The sequence below is a fragment of the Camelus dromedarius genome, chromosome 14, assembly GCF_036321535.1.
Source record: "Camelus dromedarius isolate mCamDro1 chromosome 14, mCamDro1.pat, whole genome shotgun sequence".
NCBI classification, from domain to species: Eukaryota; Metazoa; Chordata; class Mammalia; order Artiodactyla; family Camelidae; genus Camelus; species Camelus dromedarius.
Window position 1 is genome coordinate 53,566,632 of NC_087449.1, and position 20,254 is coordinate 53,586,885.

Consider the following 20,254-nt stretch of genomic DNA (forward strand, 5'->3'; position numbering starts at 1 on the left):
TTTCCTCCGGATATATGCCCAGGAGTGAGATTGCTGGATCATATAGTAAGACTATTTTTAGTTTTTCAAGGACCCTCCATACTGTCCTCCACAATGGCTGCATCAATTTACATTCCCACCAACAGTCAACACATCCTTTTAAAGAGCCCACTGGGTGCCTTCTCTGACATGTGGTAAGGTTTTAAAGAGAAATTTTGCCAATCCAAAGCCCCATCTGAGCCTCAATTTCCCCATTTGTAAAATAGGAGAGTTGATCTATTCTCTGCCTCTCTTCCAAGGATATGGTGAGGGTAAACGGAAGTAATGGGTAAAAGAGGATTCTTATGTTTGGGTGTCAAGTGAATGAATGCTCTCTTTTCAACTGAGCACAGTGCCTGACCCAGAGGAGGAATGCAGCAGCTGCTTAAATGAATAAATATATTAATGACTAAATGAATCAATTAGTGTTAGAATAAATGCATGTCTCCCCACTCCCTGTCATAGCTCCTCTGCTCCCGCGTTAACTCCACAACGAGCCAGCAGAGCCAGCCTTGCAGCCCAAGATAAGACCTTTGGTGGGTGTCTCCCCTATCACTCCCGCAAGTGGATGTGGGGGCAGAGGAGTAAGGCCTGATGCTGGTGGAACCACTGCACAGAGACGGACACAGGATGGGCTCCAAGTACCAACAGTCTCTGTGGGGCTGCCTGCCCCTGTGGGCTTTATTGCTAGAGGTGGCTCTCATTCTCATCTTCTTACTTTTCACCTCCTATGACACTTCTTCAAAGGATCAAAAGGATCTCCTGGGGACCTTTCGAGGTGAGTGTCCAGAGGGGAGGTGGTTGCAGAGGCAAATAGCTGCGGTAGGGAAGAGAAGGTCTGTAGTCCTCCAGGGGCCTAGGTGTTCCTTTCCATGAAGTCTCCAAGGAAAGGGGTTCCCTCATCTTGCATTGGTTGTGCAAAGACCCAGTCATCAGTGTAGTCTCTGCTTTAGGACCAGGGTGGAGATCACCTCTTCCGTGAAGCCCTCCTTGATTTGTCAAGCAGAGTGAGGGAACTCCTCTTCTGTGTTCCCAGAATTCCCTCAAATGGTCTTCACAATTCTTTGCTTCTCTTCTTCTTCCTCCCCCTCCCCCTCCCTTCACAGCAAGGAATTGCCTGTTATTGGGTTTGAGATTTTTTGTTTCCCTTTATGGGGTCCCTTTTTCTCATTTTGGTACCACCCTCCTTTTGGAAGCTTTATTCTCACTTAGGGGCTGGGAAGTCTGCATTTTGTCTGCAAATCCAGAGCCATAAGCTATAGCTGAAGGGGAATGTAGAATGCTTGTTATTTTATATGCAGCTAAAAATATTCATAGACTGTGATGAGAACAACTGTAAACAAGACAGGTGTCCACAATGGTGTGGTTTTTGCTTTTTAAAAAAAGTTGAGGTGAGTTTTCTAGTATATCAGTGGGCCCATATGTTGTTTATGATAATAGAAGGGCCTCCTTGAGTGACATCCTTGAGACAAAGCTGAAGATTGAGCCTGTGAGTGCTTGCTTGTTTCTAAGTGATGTTAACTGAATAGTTAACCAGAAGCAAAGGGAAGGCACCCTGGGCCCTCAGCAGTGGAAATAGGGTAAAGAGATGGCTTCGGGAGGGAAGTCCCTGCACTACTTAGTGGGCGAGCCCAGAGAGTGCCCCCAGTGCCAAACAAGCAAGGCCTGGGCACAATTTTAATTCCTTTCAATTTAATTCTTTTTAATCTAGCACAATGTAATTCAATGCATTCATTCATTCATTCATTCATTTAACCCTGTATTATAAACCGTGAGGAATCCAGACACACGCCAATTAGAGCTGATACTTCTTGAGCACTTACTATGCACCAAGCACTATTCTAAATGCTTTACGTGGAACCCTCACAGCAACCCTGCGAGATAGGTTCTGTTATGATCTCCATTTTTCATATGAGGAAGCTAGAAAGCACTGAGTGATTTGCCCAAGGTCTCTCAGCTGGCAATAGCACAGCAGGGTTAAACTTGGGCAGCCTGGTTTCAATCTGCACGCCATGTAACAACGATGTTTCATGGCCCTGCTTTACAGTGAGGTTGAATCACTTGTCATATGACCAGTAGGCATAGGAGCCAATATTCCAACTTTGTAGTATGGATCCAGGGTCCATGTTCTTTACTCCTAGGCTGTGCTACTTACACATAGATGTAAAGTGTCCTGAGATGCTCGCTTCATTTGCAAGCACAGAGGAGGGCCCACAACCCAGGCAGAGAGAGTGACTGCCCAGCCAGGTCTTGGAGCCTCGGTAGGAATAACTTGGAGCCTCGGTAGGTGAAAGTGGAGAGTGGAGCGCACAGCAGGAACCACTGTGTGTGCACTCACTGGACTGGACCAGGCTAGGGTTCAACACTGCAGTGTTTTTGGAGCAGAAAGAGGGAGGCAGGGCATGGTGGACCCATTGTGTTGAGCAAGAAGTTTGCCCTTCATTCTTTTGATCTACTAGGGAAAAGGGGGTGATCAGTTCACATTTGGGTTATGGAGAAAGCCATCCCAGGGCTGGCATGGGGGATGACTCGAAATGGGAGGCCAGTGCAGAGGCTGTGGTGTAGAATGGACCAGAGGGCTTCATACTTTTCTGATTGTGAACACCATTTTATCAAACAGGCAATGTTAGACTTAAGTACTGCTACATTAATATATTTTGTACATTATAATACATATACACAAATTAGAAAATGTGAAAGTGATCAAAATAAAACATATAATATTTTGAAATTACTGATCATAATGGTGTCAGTCACTCTTAAGGCAAAGTCCACTGTTACCAGTAATGATAATGGATGTATAATCCTTTTCTTTAGAGTCTTCTGGATAATTTCAAATTATCTTGCTTGATTTCTTGTCAGATATGATTAGACTGACTTTTTTAAAACTTTGAATGTGACTGTCGAAGAGTCTGCCCAAGAGAAGTATCACTCTGCCCTTTTGTTTCTGTGTGCTTGACTGCCAGTATTCTTTTGCCTTCAGTCTGTGTTTTTTGGCAGGACTCATTTAAGCCATCAGTCTGTTTTGTGAAGGTCAGTTGAGTTAAAACTAAGTCATGTTCTGTCAATCCACTTAATCTAATCCAGTCCATGTAAACGCTAATAAGTTGTTTAAACCAGTCAATTCTAAAAAAAAGGCATTTTTGAGATAATCTGGAAATCTGAATAAAATGTGAATATTCTAGCATATACACGAATTGATGTTGGTTTTGTTAGGTGTGATAGGAGCCTGGTGGGTGTTTTTAAAGGCCCTGTTAGAGAAGCATACAGAAATGACATGGTGTCTGGGGTCTGCTTCATGCCAGAAAAAAAGAAGGAAAGGAAGGAAGAAAACAAGTAGAGGAGGATAATAAAAGCAAGGTTGACCCCGTGTGACAGTCATCAAAGCTGGGAAGGGGGACAAGAGGCTCACTGTGCTACTCACTCTGTTTTTGTGTATGCTTAAAACTTTCCATAATAAAGAGATGAATTTTAAAACAAAACTAAACAAAACCCTGTCATTAGTTGCAACATGATGAATATGGAGAAACACGTGTCACTCCCTTCTTGGTGGCCAAATGTTCCCTAAGGACATCTTCTAAAGCTAGGAGACTAAGCTGTCTGACATCCTGAGCAAATGAGAAGAGGCTTCTGGGTTCATCTGAACATTAAACTCTTGCAGAGTTGCAAACTTCACCAAGTGCCTTTAGAGGTAGAAGAACCTATATCAGAGGTTCTTAAAATGTGGTCCCCAGATCAGCCACCTCAGCATCCCCTGGGAGCTTGTTAGAAATGCAAGTTCCCAGGCCCCATCCATGCCTACTGCTCTGAAACTCAAGGGGTGGGGCCCAGCAGTCTGTGTTTTACCAAGTCGTCTAAGAGACTGTAGTGCACACAGAAGTTTGGGGACTACTGGAGCTAGACTGATTCAAATCTTGCCTCTGCCTCTTATCTGTGAGACCTTGGGCAAATCCCTCAACCTCTCTCTGCCTCCATTTCAACCTCTGTCACATGATGATAGTACTTATTTCACTAAATTGTTGAAAGGATTGAAAGAATGAACACATATGAAGACTGATAAAGGACACTAGCTTTTATTGTTAATAAACTTTAATTTCTTATTTTTTAAGTAAAAATGAATAGAACTTAAAGTGCAGTCTCTGCTTCTGGCAGCCCCCGTAGATTGTCTGGAGCACCTTCTGAGGGAAGAAGCAAAGAGTCAGATTCAAGAGATATTTCGGAGGTAAAATCAGCTGTACTTGGTGAAAACGAGGGAGGAGTCAAGGATGGCTTCAGACATATGATTTGGCAGATGGAGGTGCCCATTCCTGAGATGAGAAGTGCTAGGGGAGGAGCAGATACAGTGATATATTCATCCTGGGCTTGGGGTTGAGGTGCCTGTGAGGTACTTAGGGGAAGTCAGTGTGTCTATTATCTACTGTTGCATAACAAACTGCCCCCAACCTTACTGGCTTAAAATAGCAATCATCTAATTTGCTCCCGACCATGATTCTGTGGTTCAGCAATTTCAGCCATACTCTGCGATGCAGTTCTTCTGTTGGTTTCACCTAGGCTTACCATGCATCTCCAGCCTGGAGGTTTGACTGGGGCTGTATGGCTTCAGATGACTGCCTTCACATGTTTGGCAGTTGGTGCTGGCTGGCAGCTAGCCCACATGGCTCCAGCAGACTAGCCCAGGCTTTTCACAGGGCAGCTGAGGAGTTACCACAGTAAGATAGGGCAAGCCCCAGTGCCCAGGTGCTTTTCAAGCCTCTGCTTGTATCGTGTTTGCTAATGCTCCATTAGCCACAGCCAATCAGCCAATCACAAGATCAAACTCGGGTGGGCGGGGTCTATACTGGAAGGCATGATTCACTGGGGGCCATTACTATGCCAGTCTATCACACAGAGCCTGCTTGAAAGCTGCCAAATTGGGGGATGATCCTAGGCCCTGCACTGTGGCTACCACCCAGTTCCCCTCTGCACTCCTTAGAAGCAGGAAGGACAGCTACTAAGAGACCACAGAGGCTTTGCCAGTGACATGTAAATATGCCCAAATCCTGGCACCTTCCACATTTTAGCCTTGGCTGCCCTTTGATTGGGCAATCTCTTTTTCTCTTCCCAGACTGCTGCAGGGGTGAGGGTAGGGTGGGAGTTAAGGCAGTGGGGGAAGGGAAGGCAGCATGGGATTCCATGGATGGTCCCAGACCAGGGCTGCAGAGGTCCTCCTATCCAGTGGTGGAGAGCACAGTGTGGAGGTCGGGCCCAGGGCCTGAGGGACCAAACCAGGGCCTGGCCTCAGAGCTGATGATGCTGAAGTGTCTGCAGGCCATAGGGCAGGGGCAAGTGTGGGTGGGAAGAGAGAACTAGACTCCCAGGGACAGCCAGGTCGAAGGAGAGGGAACAGTCCTGCCCAAAGTCACACAGCTAAGTGGCAGGCATGGGATAATAGTTACTAACACTTAGTTACTAGCACCCAGCACCAGGCTAAGCGATTTGTAGGAGCCAGCGAACCAGCACCTGCTCACCAGTCCGCTGAGCAGGTGCCTCTGTTTCAGACCATTTTACAGATGAGGAAGTAGGGACACAGAGGTAGAGACAGGCTCTGACTCTGACAACCTGACTCGGGCCCACACTCTTCACATGACACTGGATATGCTGTATGATGAGGCGGGATGGCATAGTGGTTAAACACAGAGTCAGGATTCAGATCTTCCACCACAGTTTGCTAGCTGTGTGACCTGAGCTAGTTACAGCACCTCTCTGTGCCATTGTTTCCCCATCTGTAAAGTGGGAATAATAAACGGTACCTCCTGCCTGAGGTTGTTGTAGGTTAAGGCTGTCAGGCACTTGGAACAGTGCCTGGTATGTGGAGGGCATCGTATATGTGCCCGCTGTTACAATGATAGTAATTATTGCCCTGCAGGACTCCCAAGTTAGATTTTCTCTAAGTCATGGGACTTTAATAAACTTCGAAGGCCTGTTTCAGACTGTAAAACTCCCCACTGGGGCCCAGTCATTGGGGCCCCCCCGCAGCGATCCATTCCTTGTCACCCCTGGACACCTTGAGTCCATTAGTGTATCAGACCAGCAGCTCATGTGGGGCGTGGCACAGGCTCTGAGAGGTGGAGGCTGACATCAGTGGGGAGGCCCTCAATTGGGATAGAAGTTGGGGTCCACGTTGTGGGATGTAGGAGGATGCAGGGGGTGAGGGAAGAGAGGCCTTGAAATCATACGAGATTTACTGACCAGTCTGGGGTGAAGGGTGAATGGGCTCTGTCAACAGCTCCCAGAAACTAACACCGTAATTTCATCCCCCTGGCTGAAGCGCAACCCCTCCCTCAGGGACAGGGTGGGGCCTTGGGAGGAAGGTCCTGAGCTCCTAGACCTGGCAGCAGGCATTGCAGCTGTGCCTGATAAAGCCCCCCAACCAAGAGCTTCTGACTTTCTAATCTTTAGAGCTCCACCTGTCCCCACTCACTGACCCCTGCCTAGGAATACGCCAGAGCGGTGAGGTCCTTAGAGAGTATCAAGTCCGACTCCTGCGTGTTACAGATAGGGAAACTGAGGCCCAAAGAGGGCAAGGGACTTGCCCAAGGTCCCTTAGTGAGGTGAGGGCAAACTAGAGAAAGAAACAGCCCAGCCTGGTGGAAGGGCACTGTACCGGGAATTCAGAGCTTGGTTCTGCTGCTGACATGCTGTGTGGCCTTGAGGAAGTTACAGACTCTCTCTGGTCCCCTTCTATAAAATGAGAGGAAAATGGAAGTGTGTTCTACTCATGGAAACTTCAATTTGAAGTCCGGACCCTAGCATTGTACCCTTCATACACATAGTTTCCTGCTTGGCTTTTGAAGGAATCTGAGCAATCCCAAGAGGATTGCCCTATACAAAATGTGCCCTGCCCACCCACATTCCACCCCAATTCCTAAGAGGATGCAAGACAGAATCATTGCCGATACCTCTCCTTCCCTCATGTCAGAGAAGAAAGTGCAAGAATTTGAATCTTCCCGAACCCCCACTTCTTACCCACTGCCCAAGTCCCCAGATCACATGGAGGTGCCCAGGTCTCCTACATCCCGGTGTTGTCAGGCTGATATGGGATCATCAACACTCACCCACATACTATGTGCAAGACCCTAGGGATGCGTACTTTTCAATGAAAGTGAATTTAAATATAAATTGAAGAGGCTTTGGAGAATTCTGGAAGTGAAAGCTTCCTCCTTGTTATCAGAGCCAAGGCTGGAGACCAGTGGAGACCAGGTGAGTCATTATCACTGTGAGGGTGATGATGGTGATGATCACGTACGTGCCAGGCACTGTACCCGGCTCTTGAACAAAAGACATGACTTCCTTTGGATCTCCCAGCACCCTCTGAGGCAGGAGGATAATTGTCCCTATTTAGCTGATGGGGAAAGTAAGCAACCTGTAAATCTGCACAACTAAGAGGGTGAAACACATAAATTGCCATTTTTATAGGTCAAAACAGTCAAATGTTGGCAATTTATATTGTTAACCGAATAGGGAACAATAGAGCTGCGGTCAAACTGAACTGTCTGACCTCAAAGCCCATGCCTTTTTCCTTTAAAAGAAAATAATTTACTGTCTACATGCTGGTTGTAGAAAATTTTAACACTGAAATGGAAAAAAAAAAAGTAAAACTCTCCTCAACCCAGACATAATCTCCCTAGGGGGAAAAATTCTTTCAAGCTCTCTCTCCAGGCATCTATACACATGTGAAAATAGTTGATGTTTGTTAATAAAATAGTCTTTACTATTTTGAGAAATTATGTGCATTATACTATTTGATTCTTGCAACCTGACGAGGGAGGTATGATTATATTCCCCACTGAATGGATGAGAACACCAAGAGAGCAGATAGGTCAAGGCACAGGCTTCAGAGCAGGCGGTTTAGGTTTAGATCTCAGCTCTGCCAGCAAGAGCAAGTTACTTCATCCTTTTGTGCCTTGGTTTTCCTATCTGTAAAATGGTCATAATAACAGCACCCAAATTGAAGGGTGGTTGTGAGAACTAAATGAGAGAGTTTATGCAAAATGGTTAAAACAGTGTTGGCACTTGGTAAACACTTAATAAATGTAGGCTGTTATAAAAGTTCAGAGACATTAAATGACTAGAGAGATGAAGCCACACAGCCGGAAAGTGCCAGAGCCCAGATATGACCCCAAGCTTATCTGGTTCCAGAGCCTAAACCGTTACCCGTTTTTCAAACCTGGAATTAGTTCAAAGCATCCACCCTGTTCCTTTTGCTGGTCCCCTCCCGAACAATAGGTAAGTCCCTCGTGCTCACCTGCCCCAGCAGCCTCTGCACAGGGTCTGAGGCTGGGAGAGGTGAAGGTCACCCAGATGCCCTGGTGCTCTCAGCCGGCCCCCTACGTCCCTCTCAGTAGTGGCCAAAGTGGGAGAGCTGTTTTCTGCCAAGATAATTTGGTTCTTGCCTATGCACTCTGGGCCTGCTTCTGCCCCCTCTTTTCTGTGTGACCTGAGCCAAGTCACCAGCTTCTGTGGCCTTATTTTCTCATGTGCATGATCGGGAGGTTGAACCTGATTCTCAATAGCCGGAGTAATTACCTTTCCTGAGTGTTAACTATGTGCCGGGGAATGGTCCTGATGCTCAGCACGTGTTCATGTCATTATGTTTAATAACAATAATTGCTACATTTACTGAATGCGGTATTAGCATTAGTATTAATCAGCATGAGCTCAGTTAACCCTTCCCTGCATGGTGTATATGTTATCCTCATTATTCAGATGAGAAAACTGAGGCTCAAAGAGGAGAAGTAACTTGGCCAAGCACTGTTAAATAATCCTTAATGTCCCTACCAGCTGCCGTTCTGTAAAACACTAATTTCACACAACCTTCCACCTTATCTGCCTCTCCCTCCTCCTCAACGTCTCTTCCCTGAGCAGTCATCCAGGATGTGATCCTCATGGCGGCCCTTGGCTTGGGCTTCCTCAACACATCTTTGCGGAGACACTGCTGGAGCAGTGTAGCCTTCAATCTCTTCTTGCTGGCCCTCGGGGTGCAGTTCACAGTCCTACTGGATGGCTTCCTGAAGCAACTCTCCCTTACGAAAATTGTCATCAATCTGTCCAGGTAACTGGATGGCTGCAGGCTTGCTTTTGGGTCCTTGGGGGTGTGGGGCCCAAGAGGGTAGGTTCTAGAAGAGCTGGGATGTCCCCTTCTCTTTCCAGCATCAACACCATGCAGTATTCAGGACTTATTTATACTAACAAATTACTCATTGTTGGTCTAAAATTATTAGTTTAACCATTATGGATTGTCCTGTTCAGTGCCACCTTCCCCAGGAAGCCCTCCTTGGTAAGTCCAGTTCACACTGTCTAAAATTCAAATTTAACTGGTGTCTCCTATTTTATCTCACAACGCTACTCTGTGGCACTGCAAAGGGCCCAGATCTATGGCACTCCCTGTGTCCTTTCTTTTTTTTATTAATGTTGATTTTGTAAACTTACACCATAAATATAAGTTCGAAGAAAATGAATAGAGATTAGACAAAACAAAACAGAAATCTACAATCAGAGTGATAGTCTCTTGAAAAGAAAGATGTACTCTCCGTCCTCAAATGCTTATGGAGAAGAAATCACTATGCCTTTAGTTTCTTTCAATTAACTTTGATCTATTTAGATGCCTTTATAAGAAATTCGAAAAACTAGCAAAAGTAACCTGTGTTGCTAGAAGTCAGAATAATGGTTACCTAGGGAATGGTGTTCATTGATTAGGAAGGAGCACAAAAGAAGCTTATGGGATGCAGTAAACATTCTCTGTTATCCTGGGTGATGGTTACACAGAAGTATGTATGTATATATATATATGTGTGTGTGTGTGTGTGTGTGTGTGTGTGTGTGTGTATGCATTGAGCTGCAATGGAGATAGATAGATAGATAGATAGATAGATAGATAGATAGATAGATAGATAGATGATAGATAGATAGATAGATAGATAGATAGATAGATATGTAAATAAAGGTATTCACACTTAATAGGAGGAGCTAGGTAAATTTTTTCTTTAAGAATTGTTTTTTGTTTTATCCAGTTCTGAATTTCTGTCTTGCCCAGGTGATGATAAATCCCTCCTTGGGCATCTTGAGGACCCCCTCACCTTTCAAGGCCACTCTACCCTCCCCTCTGAGACCCTTCTAAACCTCTGGGCTCTGCTGTTGAACATGTCCCCATGAGCCAGGCTCTGTGCTGAGCTTCACAAACATTGTTTCACCCTTCCAAGCAGGGGTCTGACCTGGTATACAGGCAAGGAACTAGACACTCAGAGAGCATAAGACACTTACCTAGGGTCACACAGCTAAATGGTGGAAATGGCTTCAGTTTTTACTCTCTGTAACCTTTCCCACACACTCCAGAGTGACGATGACAAGAAACACAGTCTAGTCAGCTCCCCACTGGCCCTGGAAAAACTCTCCACCTTTTGGCTTGTAAACCAACCCCCATGGGGATTCAATAACCCCAGTAACCACTTGGGAAGTGACAAAGGGCACTTGGGGGGTAATTCTGACAGGATGGTCCTGGTCCGATATTTCTGCTGCCATGGCTTAAGGTCACACAAGACTTCAGCCTCCTGCACCTTGGTCTCCAGGCGTCTCCAGGCTGCCCCCTTCTTCTGACGTCCTGCCTGCAGAGATCTGTTTGCTCTTGCCTCAATCTAGAAAGACAAGAAGAGGCCATTTATTGCCTGAGTGAACGCCCCTGCCCTGCCCTGCCCCCTTGGATCCTCCCAGCTGTGACCCTCAAAGGGACTGGCTTCACGGATTTGAACAATGGGCTCCTTCCTGACCTTTCCGGCTCTGGCTGGGCTAGTGGGCGGTGGCCAGGCCTGCCTCCCAGACAGGCCCTCTCCCTCCTGCTCGGCCTCACCCGCATCGCGCAGCCTGACTTGGCACTGAATTGGTTCTGCTTGAGTCACCGATGACCAGTCCCTTCAGGGCAGGGGCCGGTCTAATTCAGTTTTGTCCTCCTTTGTTTCCTTCACATAGTAAGGACTTAGTAAATGGTTACTGGAGCAAAAATGAAAAGAAAAAGAACTCTAAAAGTTGTGATATTTTTAATGCTGTATGTTGAAAGGTCCAGGAGGGCCTATAATAGCAATAAACAACCCCCTTATTGAGCTTGACATATCTTAACTCACTTTGCTTTCACATTCCTCCAAAGACCTTGCCTTTACCTTATAGGTGAGAGCATTGAAACACAGAGTGGTTAAGTAATTTGCCCAAGGCCACACAGCCAGGAAGTGGCTGAGTTAGGATTCCAACCTAGGCAGCCTAGACAGAGACTGTCCTGGGTACTGCACCTCACTGTCTCAACACTTCTGCAGTCCCAGCTGGCCCGGGAGGTCTGAAAGCCCACCACCAGCACACATGCTCTTGAATTAGGCCTTTGCCAATTAAATGAGCACTCACACATGGCACGGCAGTAGAGCTCAGCGGTAGAGCTTGTGCTTAGCATGCACGAGGTCCTTTAAATCCCCTCCTTTAAAAAAAAAAAAAAAGAGCTCTCACCCAGAAGATCTAACATGACCAGCCACGGTGAAACACTGAGTGACTTTATTCTAAGTAATTCCTGGTCCCTGTGAGATTCCTTCCCCATACCCTTGGACCTGCTCTGACCTTCCCTCTGAAGTCCTTGAAACTTAAGCAGGACACTACATTGGCAGCAATTGCTGGGAAGACTGTTTCCAAACTTCAGAGCACAGGCTTTGGATCCACGGCAACTGGGTGGGATTGACCCTTAAGTTTGTCATTAACTAGCTGTGAGGCCATTACCAAAAAAAGCCACCTCTTCTAGTCTCAATGTCCTCTCTGTAAAATGGAGGTCATTAGTGGTACCCTAGCACCATTTACAGAGGGTTACTTGGAGCATTAAAATTTAAATGAGTTGATGTAGTTTCAAGCCAGTTATACATAATGCTCAACAGATTGTTGTTGTTGTTGTTATTATTATTATTATTGCATTATCATCAACTCCTAGGGGGAGGGGCGTGGTCTCAGCAATGTGCCCAGAGGAGGATGGGTTGGTTTAACCACCATGGATTGTCCTGCACAGTGCCACCTCCCCCAGGAAGCCCTCCCTGATGAATCCAGTTCACATTGCTCTCTCTCTCCAGTGAGCCCCTCTTGGTTCATGATATCGCACATCGTCTTAATCGACAGGGTTATCTCCCCAGCTGAATCCTAAGTGCCTGGAAATCAAAAATTTTTTCTCCTTCTGAATCCCAACACTAAGCTTGCTCATTTGTCAAGGGGAGGAACGAATCAGTAATAGGGCTGAGTTAGTTCTTTGTGCCAGTCATGGTGTTCTAGACACATATGTACGACTATTCCTTCTGCTCCCCAACAGCACTACCATGAGATAAGTATTATCATCATTCTTATTTTACAGATGGAGAAACAGGCTCAGTGAGATTAAATAACTGCTCAAGTAGAAAAGCTGGAACTGGAAGCCAGGCTTGTCCTGCTTCCAAACCCAGTCTCTTTTCACTAAGGTGGAAAGGAAGAGATGAGTGTCATGGCTGGCCAAAGGGCAGGCGGGCTAGCCGGTGAAGAGCGCCCTCTATTGAGCATCTGTGAGAGATGGCGGCCAAAGAGAAGCCAAGGGCTGAATCCCAGTTGTCAGATCCCAGACGGGGCGCCTGTGGGAACAATAGGCCTCTGTAACTCACCTTGACATTTTTCTGAGATCCTGGGAGCATCCTCAGTACAGATGCATGTGTGCAGACCAGTCTTTCAGTGTAGCTGCCCCTAGCAGCATCCATCCCCACATGAGCAGAAATTGTGTCTACTTCTCGGGCTGTGTCTTCAGTTTCTTGAAGACAGGGACTAAGTCCTCAACAAGTGTTTGCTGAATGTGTGAATGAATGAATGAATGAGAGGCATCCTTCCTTCTTAGTCATCCCGGTCTTGCCCACTCTCCCCAGTGTTCAGATGGCCACCATGAGCGCTACATCTGTGCTGATCTCAGCGGGCACCGTCCTGGGGAAGGTCAACCTAGTGCAGCTGGTGTTGATGATGCTGATAGAGCTGACAGCCTTTAGCACCACGAGGATAGTTGGCAAGAAACTCCTCAATGTGAGTCATGGTGCTGTGAGGAGGGACCTCTGGGATGAGAGCCGAGCAGGTAGAAGCCTTTGGTAAGGCTTCAGGGATTAAAAAAAAAAAAAAAAAAGGACTGGCCAAAATAGGATTACAAGAGTGTGGTCTATGCTAAATGTTTACACAGAGCAAACAAATGCCTTTAACTTCTAAAATATGGTACTGTTGCTTGTGCTATTCACAATATGATTATGGGATGTACAAAAAGAGAATTAATTCCTGGGACACCATGGGCAGTGGTCCTATGAGCTACATGGCCAACGTCTTCTTTCAAACCAGTCAACATGTGTCTGTACATGGGATCTCATCGAGGGAGACTGTCAAAAGTCTACAGCTGAAGCCAGCTGTGCGGGTGAAGCCTGTCCAAATGGCTCTCCCAGCTCCTCTGCCATAGCCCTGCCAAGGTCAGGTATGATTAAGTAAGATGAGAGCTGATCACAAACGAGAAAGCTCACGGGGCCCCTCTGAAAGGGGAACTGGGCTGGGTCAGTCTCCTGACTTCAAATCACACCTCCTACATGAAGTGCAGAACTTTCTCTGAGGAACCTGGGGGATTCCCCGTGGGTAGAGGACGCTGACATTCACTGCTCCTACTGGTTTTTTTTGCAGATGGACAACCACATAAGTATGATGTACATCCATGTGTTTGCAGCCTATTTTGGGCTGACTGCATCCTACTGCCTCCCAAAGCCTCCCAAAGAAATGAAGCAGGAAACTCAGATGGCAACGAGTCCCAGTTTGTTTGCCATGCTCGGTAAGGACGGGTTAGGGATTGGTCTCAGATCTGGGGTGGGCAGAGGCTCTGCAGAAAAGTCTTTCTCCTTCACCAACGTGCCCTGGGTGTCTGAAGCCCCTCTATAGTGACTGGTTTCCTCAAATAGCATTTGATGAATTCAGACCTTTGAATGAAGCATTCCCCTCCAGGGAACTTCTCTTCATTAGTATCCAAAGGAGAGGAGAGACTTGTTACATCTCAATCCTTTTGTCCTCAACTTAAAGAAGGGAATTGGACAAGTGAAGAAAGCCGGGCCTGGGGGTGGAGGAAAAGGACAGGGGTGACCGAGTGGAGACTTGCTAGCTCCAGGAGTCTCCTGTCTGAAGCCCCCGGAGGCTCAGGCTTTGGAGCAGGAGTACTGGTTCCCGCCTTTGACACTCTGTGGCCTCCAGGCACCCTCTTCTTGTGGATATTCTGGCCGAGTTTCAACTCCTCTCTGCTGGACTTACTGAGCGAAAGGAAGAAGGCTGTGTTCAACACTTACTATGCCCTTGCGGTCAGTGCAGTGACAGCCATCTTGGTGTCAGCCTTGGTTCACTCTCGAGGGAAGATCAACATGGTGAGGAGAGGGGGAGGGGGACTGTCCCTCGGGCCGCACTTGGATCATGTAGACCTGACACACGTATTCATGTCCCCTCCCCCAGCGCAGCCCCATGGGTTGGGAAAGAGCATGTCAGGTGATGGAGCCTTGTCTGCAGCACCGTGGGGCATCAGCCCAGACAGCGCTGGCATGTCAGAATGGGCCCTGGCACGTAGGAGACCGGCAAGTGATCCAAGGCTCTCTAGAGACTGTGATTAAACCTATCAGCCTTGACATCAAACAAACCCAAGTTGGAACCCCGTTTCTGCTAGTTACTAAAGCCAGCCACGTGAACAGCAGTCAGTAGAGAAAAATGGGGGTGGAATTAGTCTCTCCCCTTCCCCCAAGAAATTTCAAGAATAGAATGAACAGAGTCAGAAGTAAAGAACTTTGTTTCCCTAGCCATGTGACAGCGGCCAAGCCACTTAAACTTTTGGAGTCTCAGCTGCCTCCCGCTGAAAAGTGGCGCTTGCTAGACAATGCACGAAAGTGCCTCACACAGGGCGAGACCTGGGCGGATATCAGCTGCTATTATCAACGTGGCCGGGAGACTGCCTGTGCGAGTTTTGGGAGGAGAGATGGGTGAGAGAGTAGAGCTGAAGGCAAAACACAAGTCCCCATGTTGAGTGGGACATGAGGTCAACCAGCCAGAGGTGGTGGGAAAAAGTCTGGACAGACAGCGGGGGCTGGAGTGGAGAGAATGTGGCCATGGATGACAGGTTAACAGCACTAAGGGGAGGTGAGGGTCCCCACAGGTGAGCTCCATGGTGACAGGGAGTGGTGACTCAGACAAAATGGGGACATCCAGGGAGGTAGGTGTAGGCATCAGGTCAGGGCATCCCAGAAGCCAGTCCCAGGGCCCAGAGCTTGGAATCTGGGTGGAACAGAGAAGGGCAGAAGGAAGCAGTGTAAGAGCAAGAACTGGCAAGGCCCGGGTTCTAGAGGAACAAAGGACAGAGTGGAGACATGACCCAGGGACAAGGGCCAGTTTATTGGGAATTGGGTCCAATAATTACAGGGAGGCCTAGGTACCAAGTAGCCAGTAATAATAATAAAAATAGTAAAAATTATAATGGCTTATATTTATTGGACGTTTACTCATGTTCTATGCCAGGCATTGGGCTTGGAGTTTTACATGTGGTAGCTGTCTCAATTCTCACAATAACCATATCAAGTAGGTACAGTCAAAACCCCATGCTTCTGGTGGCAAAGTTGAAGCACTGAATGGTTAAGCACCCAAGAACACATCACTGCTGGGTGTGAGCATGGCTAGGATGCTGAGTAACTGCACTTTCAAGCTAAATGACTCCCAGTCAGGGTGACTGTTCCCAGAGCCTGAGAAGTGGGTGAGATAAGACCACTGATGAAGTCTCAACAGAGGGGAGGAGGTGGTTTCAGGATCAGAGAAGCAGGGAGGACGCTACAGGGTTGTCTTGCTACCAGCTTACCAAGTATCTTGGAGAGATAGTGTCCTCTTTACCTCACTCCATTTACCCACAAGCCATTTCTTTGCAGATTCATATCCACAATGCGGTGCTGGCAGGAGGTGTGGCTGTGGGCCCCGCTTGTTACCTGATCCCTTCTCCTTGGCTTGCCATGCTGCTGGGCCTTATGGCTGGGCTGATCTCCATCTTGGAAGCCAAGTACCTGTCGGTAAGGAGCTGGGAAACTAACACCTGCTGCTTTGGCTCACACCAAGGTCCCAGGCCCCTGGGAATACAGTGTGTCATCATGTAGTGCCATGGGCTGCATTAGGCAGCTGTTGGCAATTGTCAACTTGGCTTCAAAGCTTGGGTGAGGGACCCACCCATGTTGGATGGCACATTTGTTAGGTGGGGAGGAAGTAACAGAACCCATTCAAGCTCACTCAGGAATAAGAAGGAATTCATTGTAAGGCTACTACCCAAGGCAGGAATGCTGCTGGGAGCCCAGGAATGGCCAGTACCAGGGATGGGAGTCTTGTGGGGATCTTGCAAAGTCCCTGCTCTTTTTCTTTTTTTGCTTTTCCTGAATATCTGCTTTATTCTTACTCTGCAGACTTCCCTCCCCTTGTCCTACTCCTACTCCACACGGTGGAATGTAGTCTCACTCTTCAAGAAAGCAGCCAGGTGAATTCCCTTGACCCCAATTCTGAGTTCTCTGGAGAAGGCGATCATTGGTCTAACGTGGATAACGTGCCAGTCTTTGGCTGGGAATGGGAGGTAGGGCACAGCATACATACAGGCTGCTGTCCATGAACCACGTGAATGAGGGCGGGAAGGGCAGCACCCAAAAGAAAGATGCTGGGCGATAGTCCAGGTCATGTCCACATTTGATTATTTAGTTCTTCTAAGTGGATGCATTTTCCTTCCTTCAATATTCAACAGATATTGATAATATCAGAGTACTCCATTGTAGCCAATTTGTTATACTCCCAAGAGAAATATTTAAGAACAAATCTTCATCAATTTGAAGGCTTGATAGAGGAAAAAGGAATAGACTTTCGGATGAACTGTGGATATTCAGGAAGGCAGTTTCCACCCCCAAATAAGGAAGTATTACCAACAGTTTGATCTTATCAAAGATGGGGCGATCTGATTTTCATCTTTGGAATGGAAACACATGTCTTTTATCTCCTCTGGCTCTGAGGCCCTATGATGAAAGGAAATGTACAGCAAAACAAGTATCACAAGTTATCATCAGAAAACAAAACAAAACAAAAAAACAAGTTATCATCAGGCTCAGTGTCTGTCACTTACTCTGTGCCTCAGGTTCCTTGATTCTATCACTGGGGGAAAGATTCAAAGATGATTCACTGATTTTTTAAAATTAATTAATTCATTCAGTGCACATGTTCTAGTAGTCATCCTGCCTCCCAAGCTATAGTGTAGGGAGAGAAATGGACAAATAAACACAGCACAGTGTGATAACTGCTACTGGAGCACATCTGGCCTGAGATGGGTCAGGAAATGCTTCCCAGAGCAGATGTCTCAGCTGAGTGTTGACAGATAGCCAGACAGAGAAGTGGGAAATGTCCTCCAGACAGAAGGAACAGGGTGTTCAAAGGCTCAATGATGAGAAGAGCATGCGGCCCAACTAGGAAACAGACGGATGTTCTTATGGCTGAAGCATCAAGTTCAGCAGGGATTGTGGTGGGACCAGAGCCTTGAGCGATGGCAGGTGCTGGGGAACATCTCCTGGGCGAGTTGAAGAGTCTGAAGTCTTATTCTGGAAATGGTGGGGATTCTAAGAAGGGAACTAGCTTGATCAAATCTGCATTGATATCCACATCTGTTGCCCAAGGCCATCTGGGAGGCTAAGTGATGAAATGGAAAGAGTACGGCATGGGAGTCTGGAGGTGTGGTCGGATGCTTTTCTTTTCATCAGCCATGTAGTCTCTTGGATGGCAGTTAAGTCTGGGCTAGACCAGTGGGTCTTGATCAGCCCCTAGGGACATTTGACAATCTCTGGAGACACTTTTGATTGACGTAACTGGGTGAGGGATGGTACTGGCATCTTGAGGGTACAGGCCAGGGATCCTAAGCCTCCTACAACACATGGGACAGAATTATCAGCCCAAAATGTGAGTAGTGCCTGGGCTAGACCATTGTTAATCAATGTGTGGACCAGGGACCAGCAGCATTGGCATCACCTGGGACTTTGTTGGAAATGCAGAATCTCAGGCTCCAGACCCACTAAATCTGACTTTGCATTTTAACAATCTCCCCAGGTGATGTGAGTGCACATTTGACTCTGAGAAGTACTTACTTAGTTGCGCCCTAATGCCCATCACCTCAGATGCCCTGGACGCCAAGAGTCTGTGAAAGGGTGGGCAAGGAATGTTATTCCCACATGTAGATCTGCTGATAATAGTGTTTGTCCCCAGGTGTGCTTTCAAATGCTGAACATCCACGACACCTACGGTGTGCACTACACCTTCGGCTTGCCAGGTCTGCTTGGAGGGATCATCTACGTTGTGCTGATGGCGCATCAGGTCATGTGGACAGATATTTCCATGTGGGTCATTTTGCTCAGCCCCTTATTATCCCATCCAGCTTGGGAAGAAGTGTGCTCAGAGCCCTTGGCTGGGTGGGGGGCATGCATTAAGGGCCAGGCACTCAGAAGGCCTCAGTGAATATTTCTTGGCCAATTTATTTTGAAATTCTGCCCAGCCCCTACCTGGTATGGACTTATCACCTCTCCAGGCCACTTCTTTCCAAAGCTGGCAGCTTAGGTGCAGGGCAAAGGCAGACAGTCCTGAGGCATCCCCAAATGCAGACAGAGCAGAGCAATCAGGCCCAAGTTGACTGAGTCCATTTTTCAACCCATGGTAATTTAGGTTGTGGTGAAGTATGCTGTGGGTCAGACTGGTTTTGACCTCTTACTAGCTGGGTCACGCTACCTAACACCTCTGAGCCTCCATCGCCTGATACAAATGAAAATAATGATAGTACCTCTTCTCAGAGGGTTGTTGGAAGCTACTTGAGGCCAGGCGCTGTGTGGTTAAGAGGGTTTGACATGTTAATGTAGGCAAATGCTGAGCACAGCTCAGCCCGAAGGCCTAGAGAGGGAAGGGGCTTGGCTGAGGTCTCACGATGAGGTGGGAACGTGGGCCTCTGGGCCAGAGTCAGGTCCTGTGCCCCCCAGGCAATGGACAGCAGTGCTCAGAACCCTGGCCATCACCTTCTCGAAGTTGTTTATCTTATGAACGTGTCTCACATAAAATGAAAAAAGTGACTTAGGCACAAGACAGGGATAGATTTTTCCAGATAAACCAATATAGTGATGATAATAATAATATTACTGATGACAATCAGAACTGCTGATTGACTGCTTTCAAAGTGCTAGGCATTATTCCAAAATCGTTACATGCATCATATCATCTAATCCTCACAACCACCCTCTGAGGTGTTATTAACTTCCTCAAAAAAACAATACTTGGGAGGAGTTACCTGTCTGAGGTCACGTGGCGGGAACCTGGCTGTGAAGGTGGTGAGCACCTGCGGTGGGTGGTGAGAGCTCACAGTGTTTGGGGACATCTCAGAAATCACGGAGGGCTGGGTCGCTTGTAGCTCCAACGACAGAGACAACCATAGCTCCAAATTATACGAATCATCTGTGGGCGGTGAGACATACCTCCCTAGGTTGCATGGGGTGAGGGGGAATCCCATTTGAGGGTGGGGAGGGGATGGTCTGTGTGAAGTAAGGCATCTCAGTAGCGGACTCCAGGGATGTGTCTACCAGTGTTTTAATAGCTGTGCAACTCTCGGCAAATCTTTTCCTCTCTCTCTGGGTCCCTGGGTCCCCCTTTGTAGAATGAGGGGTGGATCTAGCAGAGTCTTATGCCCTGGTGCCTATAGGGGCCAGGCAGGTAAGGTGAAAAATGAGACCAGCGAGGGGAGGAAACCATGGGTGGTTGCTCTTTGATGCCAGGCAACGAATGCCATGCAGGGACCCAGGATCAGTGTCGCCAGATCTGATGACTTTTCAAATTATGCATGCACTGTCCCAAGCACTGGCAAAAGATTCAAAAGCATTAGAAACATTGTGCGGGCCAAATTCTGCTTGTGGGCTGCCAATCTGAAACTTCTGGACCACCTACCCTTCTATTCCTCAAATTCTGTGACTCTGTGGATCTCCTAGAACAGAAGTTCTCAGCAGGAACAGCATCACCTGGGAACTTGTAAGAAATACAAATCCTACCTCACCCCAGACCCACTCAATTAGACATTGAGGGGCAGGGCCCAGCAGTCTTCTTTGTGATTCTCATGCCAACTCAAGTTTGAGAA

General features: G+C 47.3%; 1 protein-coding gene across 1 annotated transcript in view; it reads left to right on the plus strand.

The window, feature by feature from the left end:
• Positions 1 to 638: 638 nt before the first annotated feature.
• Positions 639 to 20,254, plus strand: part of LOC105100720 (RH-like protein) — a 32,615-nt gene continuing 12,999 nt past the window's right edge. The window contains exons 1-7 of the mRNA XM_064493912.1: positions 639 to 796; positions 8,923 to 9,109; positions 12,957 to 13,107; positions 13,741 to 13,885; positions 14,299 to 14,465; positions 16,002 to 16,139; positions 18,352 to 18,482. Coding sequence (XP_064349982.1) covers positions 649 to 796; positions 8,923 to 9,109; positions 12,957 to 13,107; positions 13,741 to 13,885; positions 14,299 to 14,465; positions 16,002 to 16,139; positions 18,352 to 18,482 — 1,067 coding nt within the window. The 5' untranslated portion in view covers positions 639 to 648. The remainder of the gene's footprint in view (positions 797 to 8,922; positions 9,110 to 12,956; positions 13,108 to 13,740; positions 13,886 to 14,298; positions 14,466 to 16,001; positions 16,140 to 18,351; positions 18,483 to 20,254) is intronic.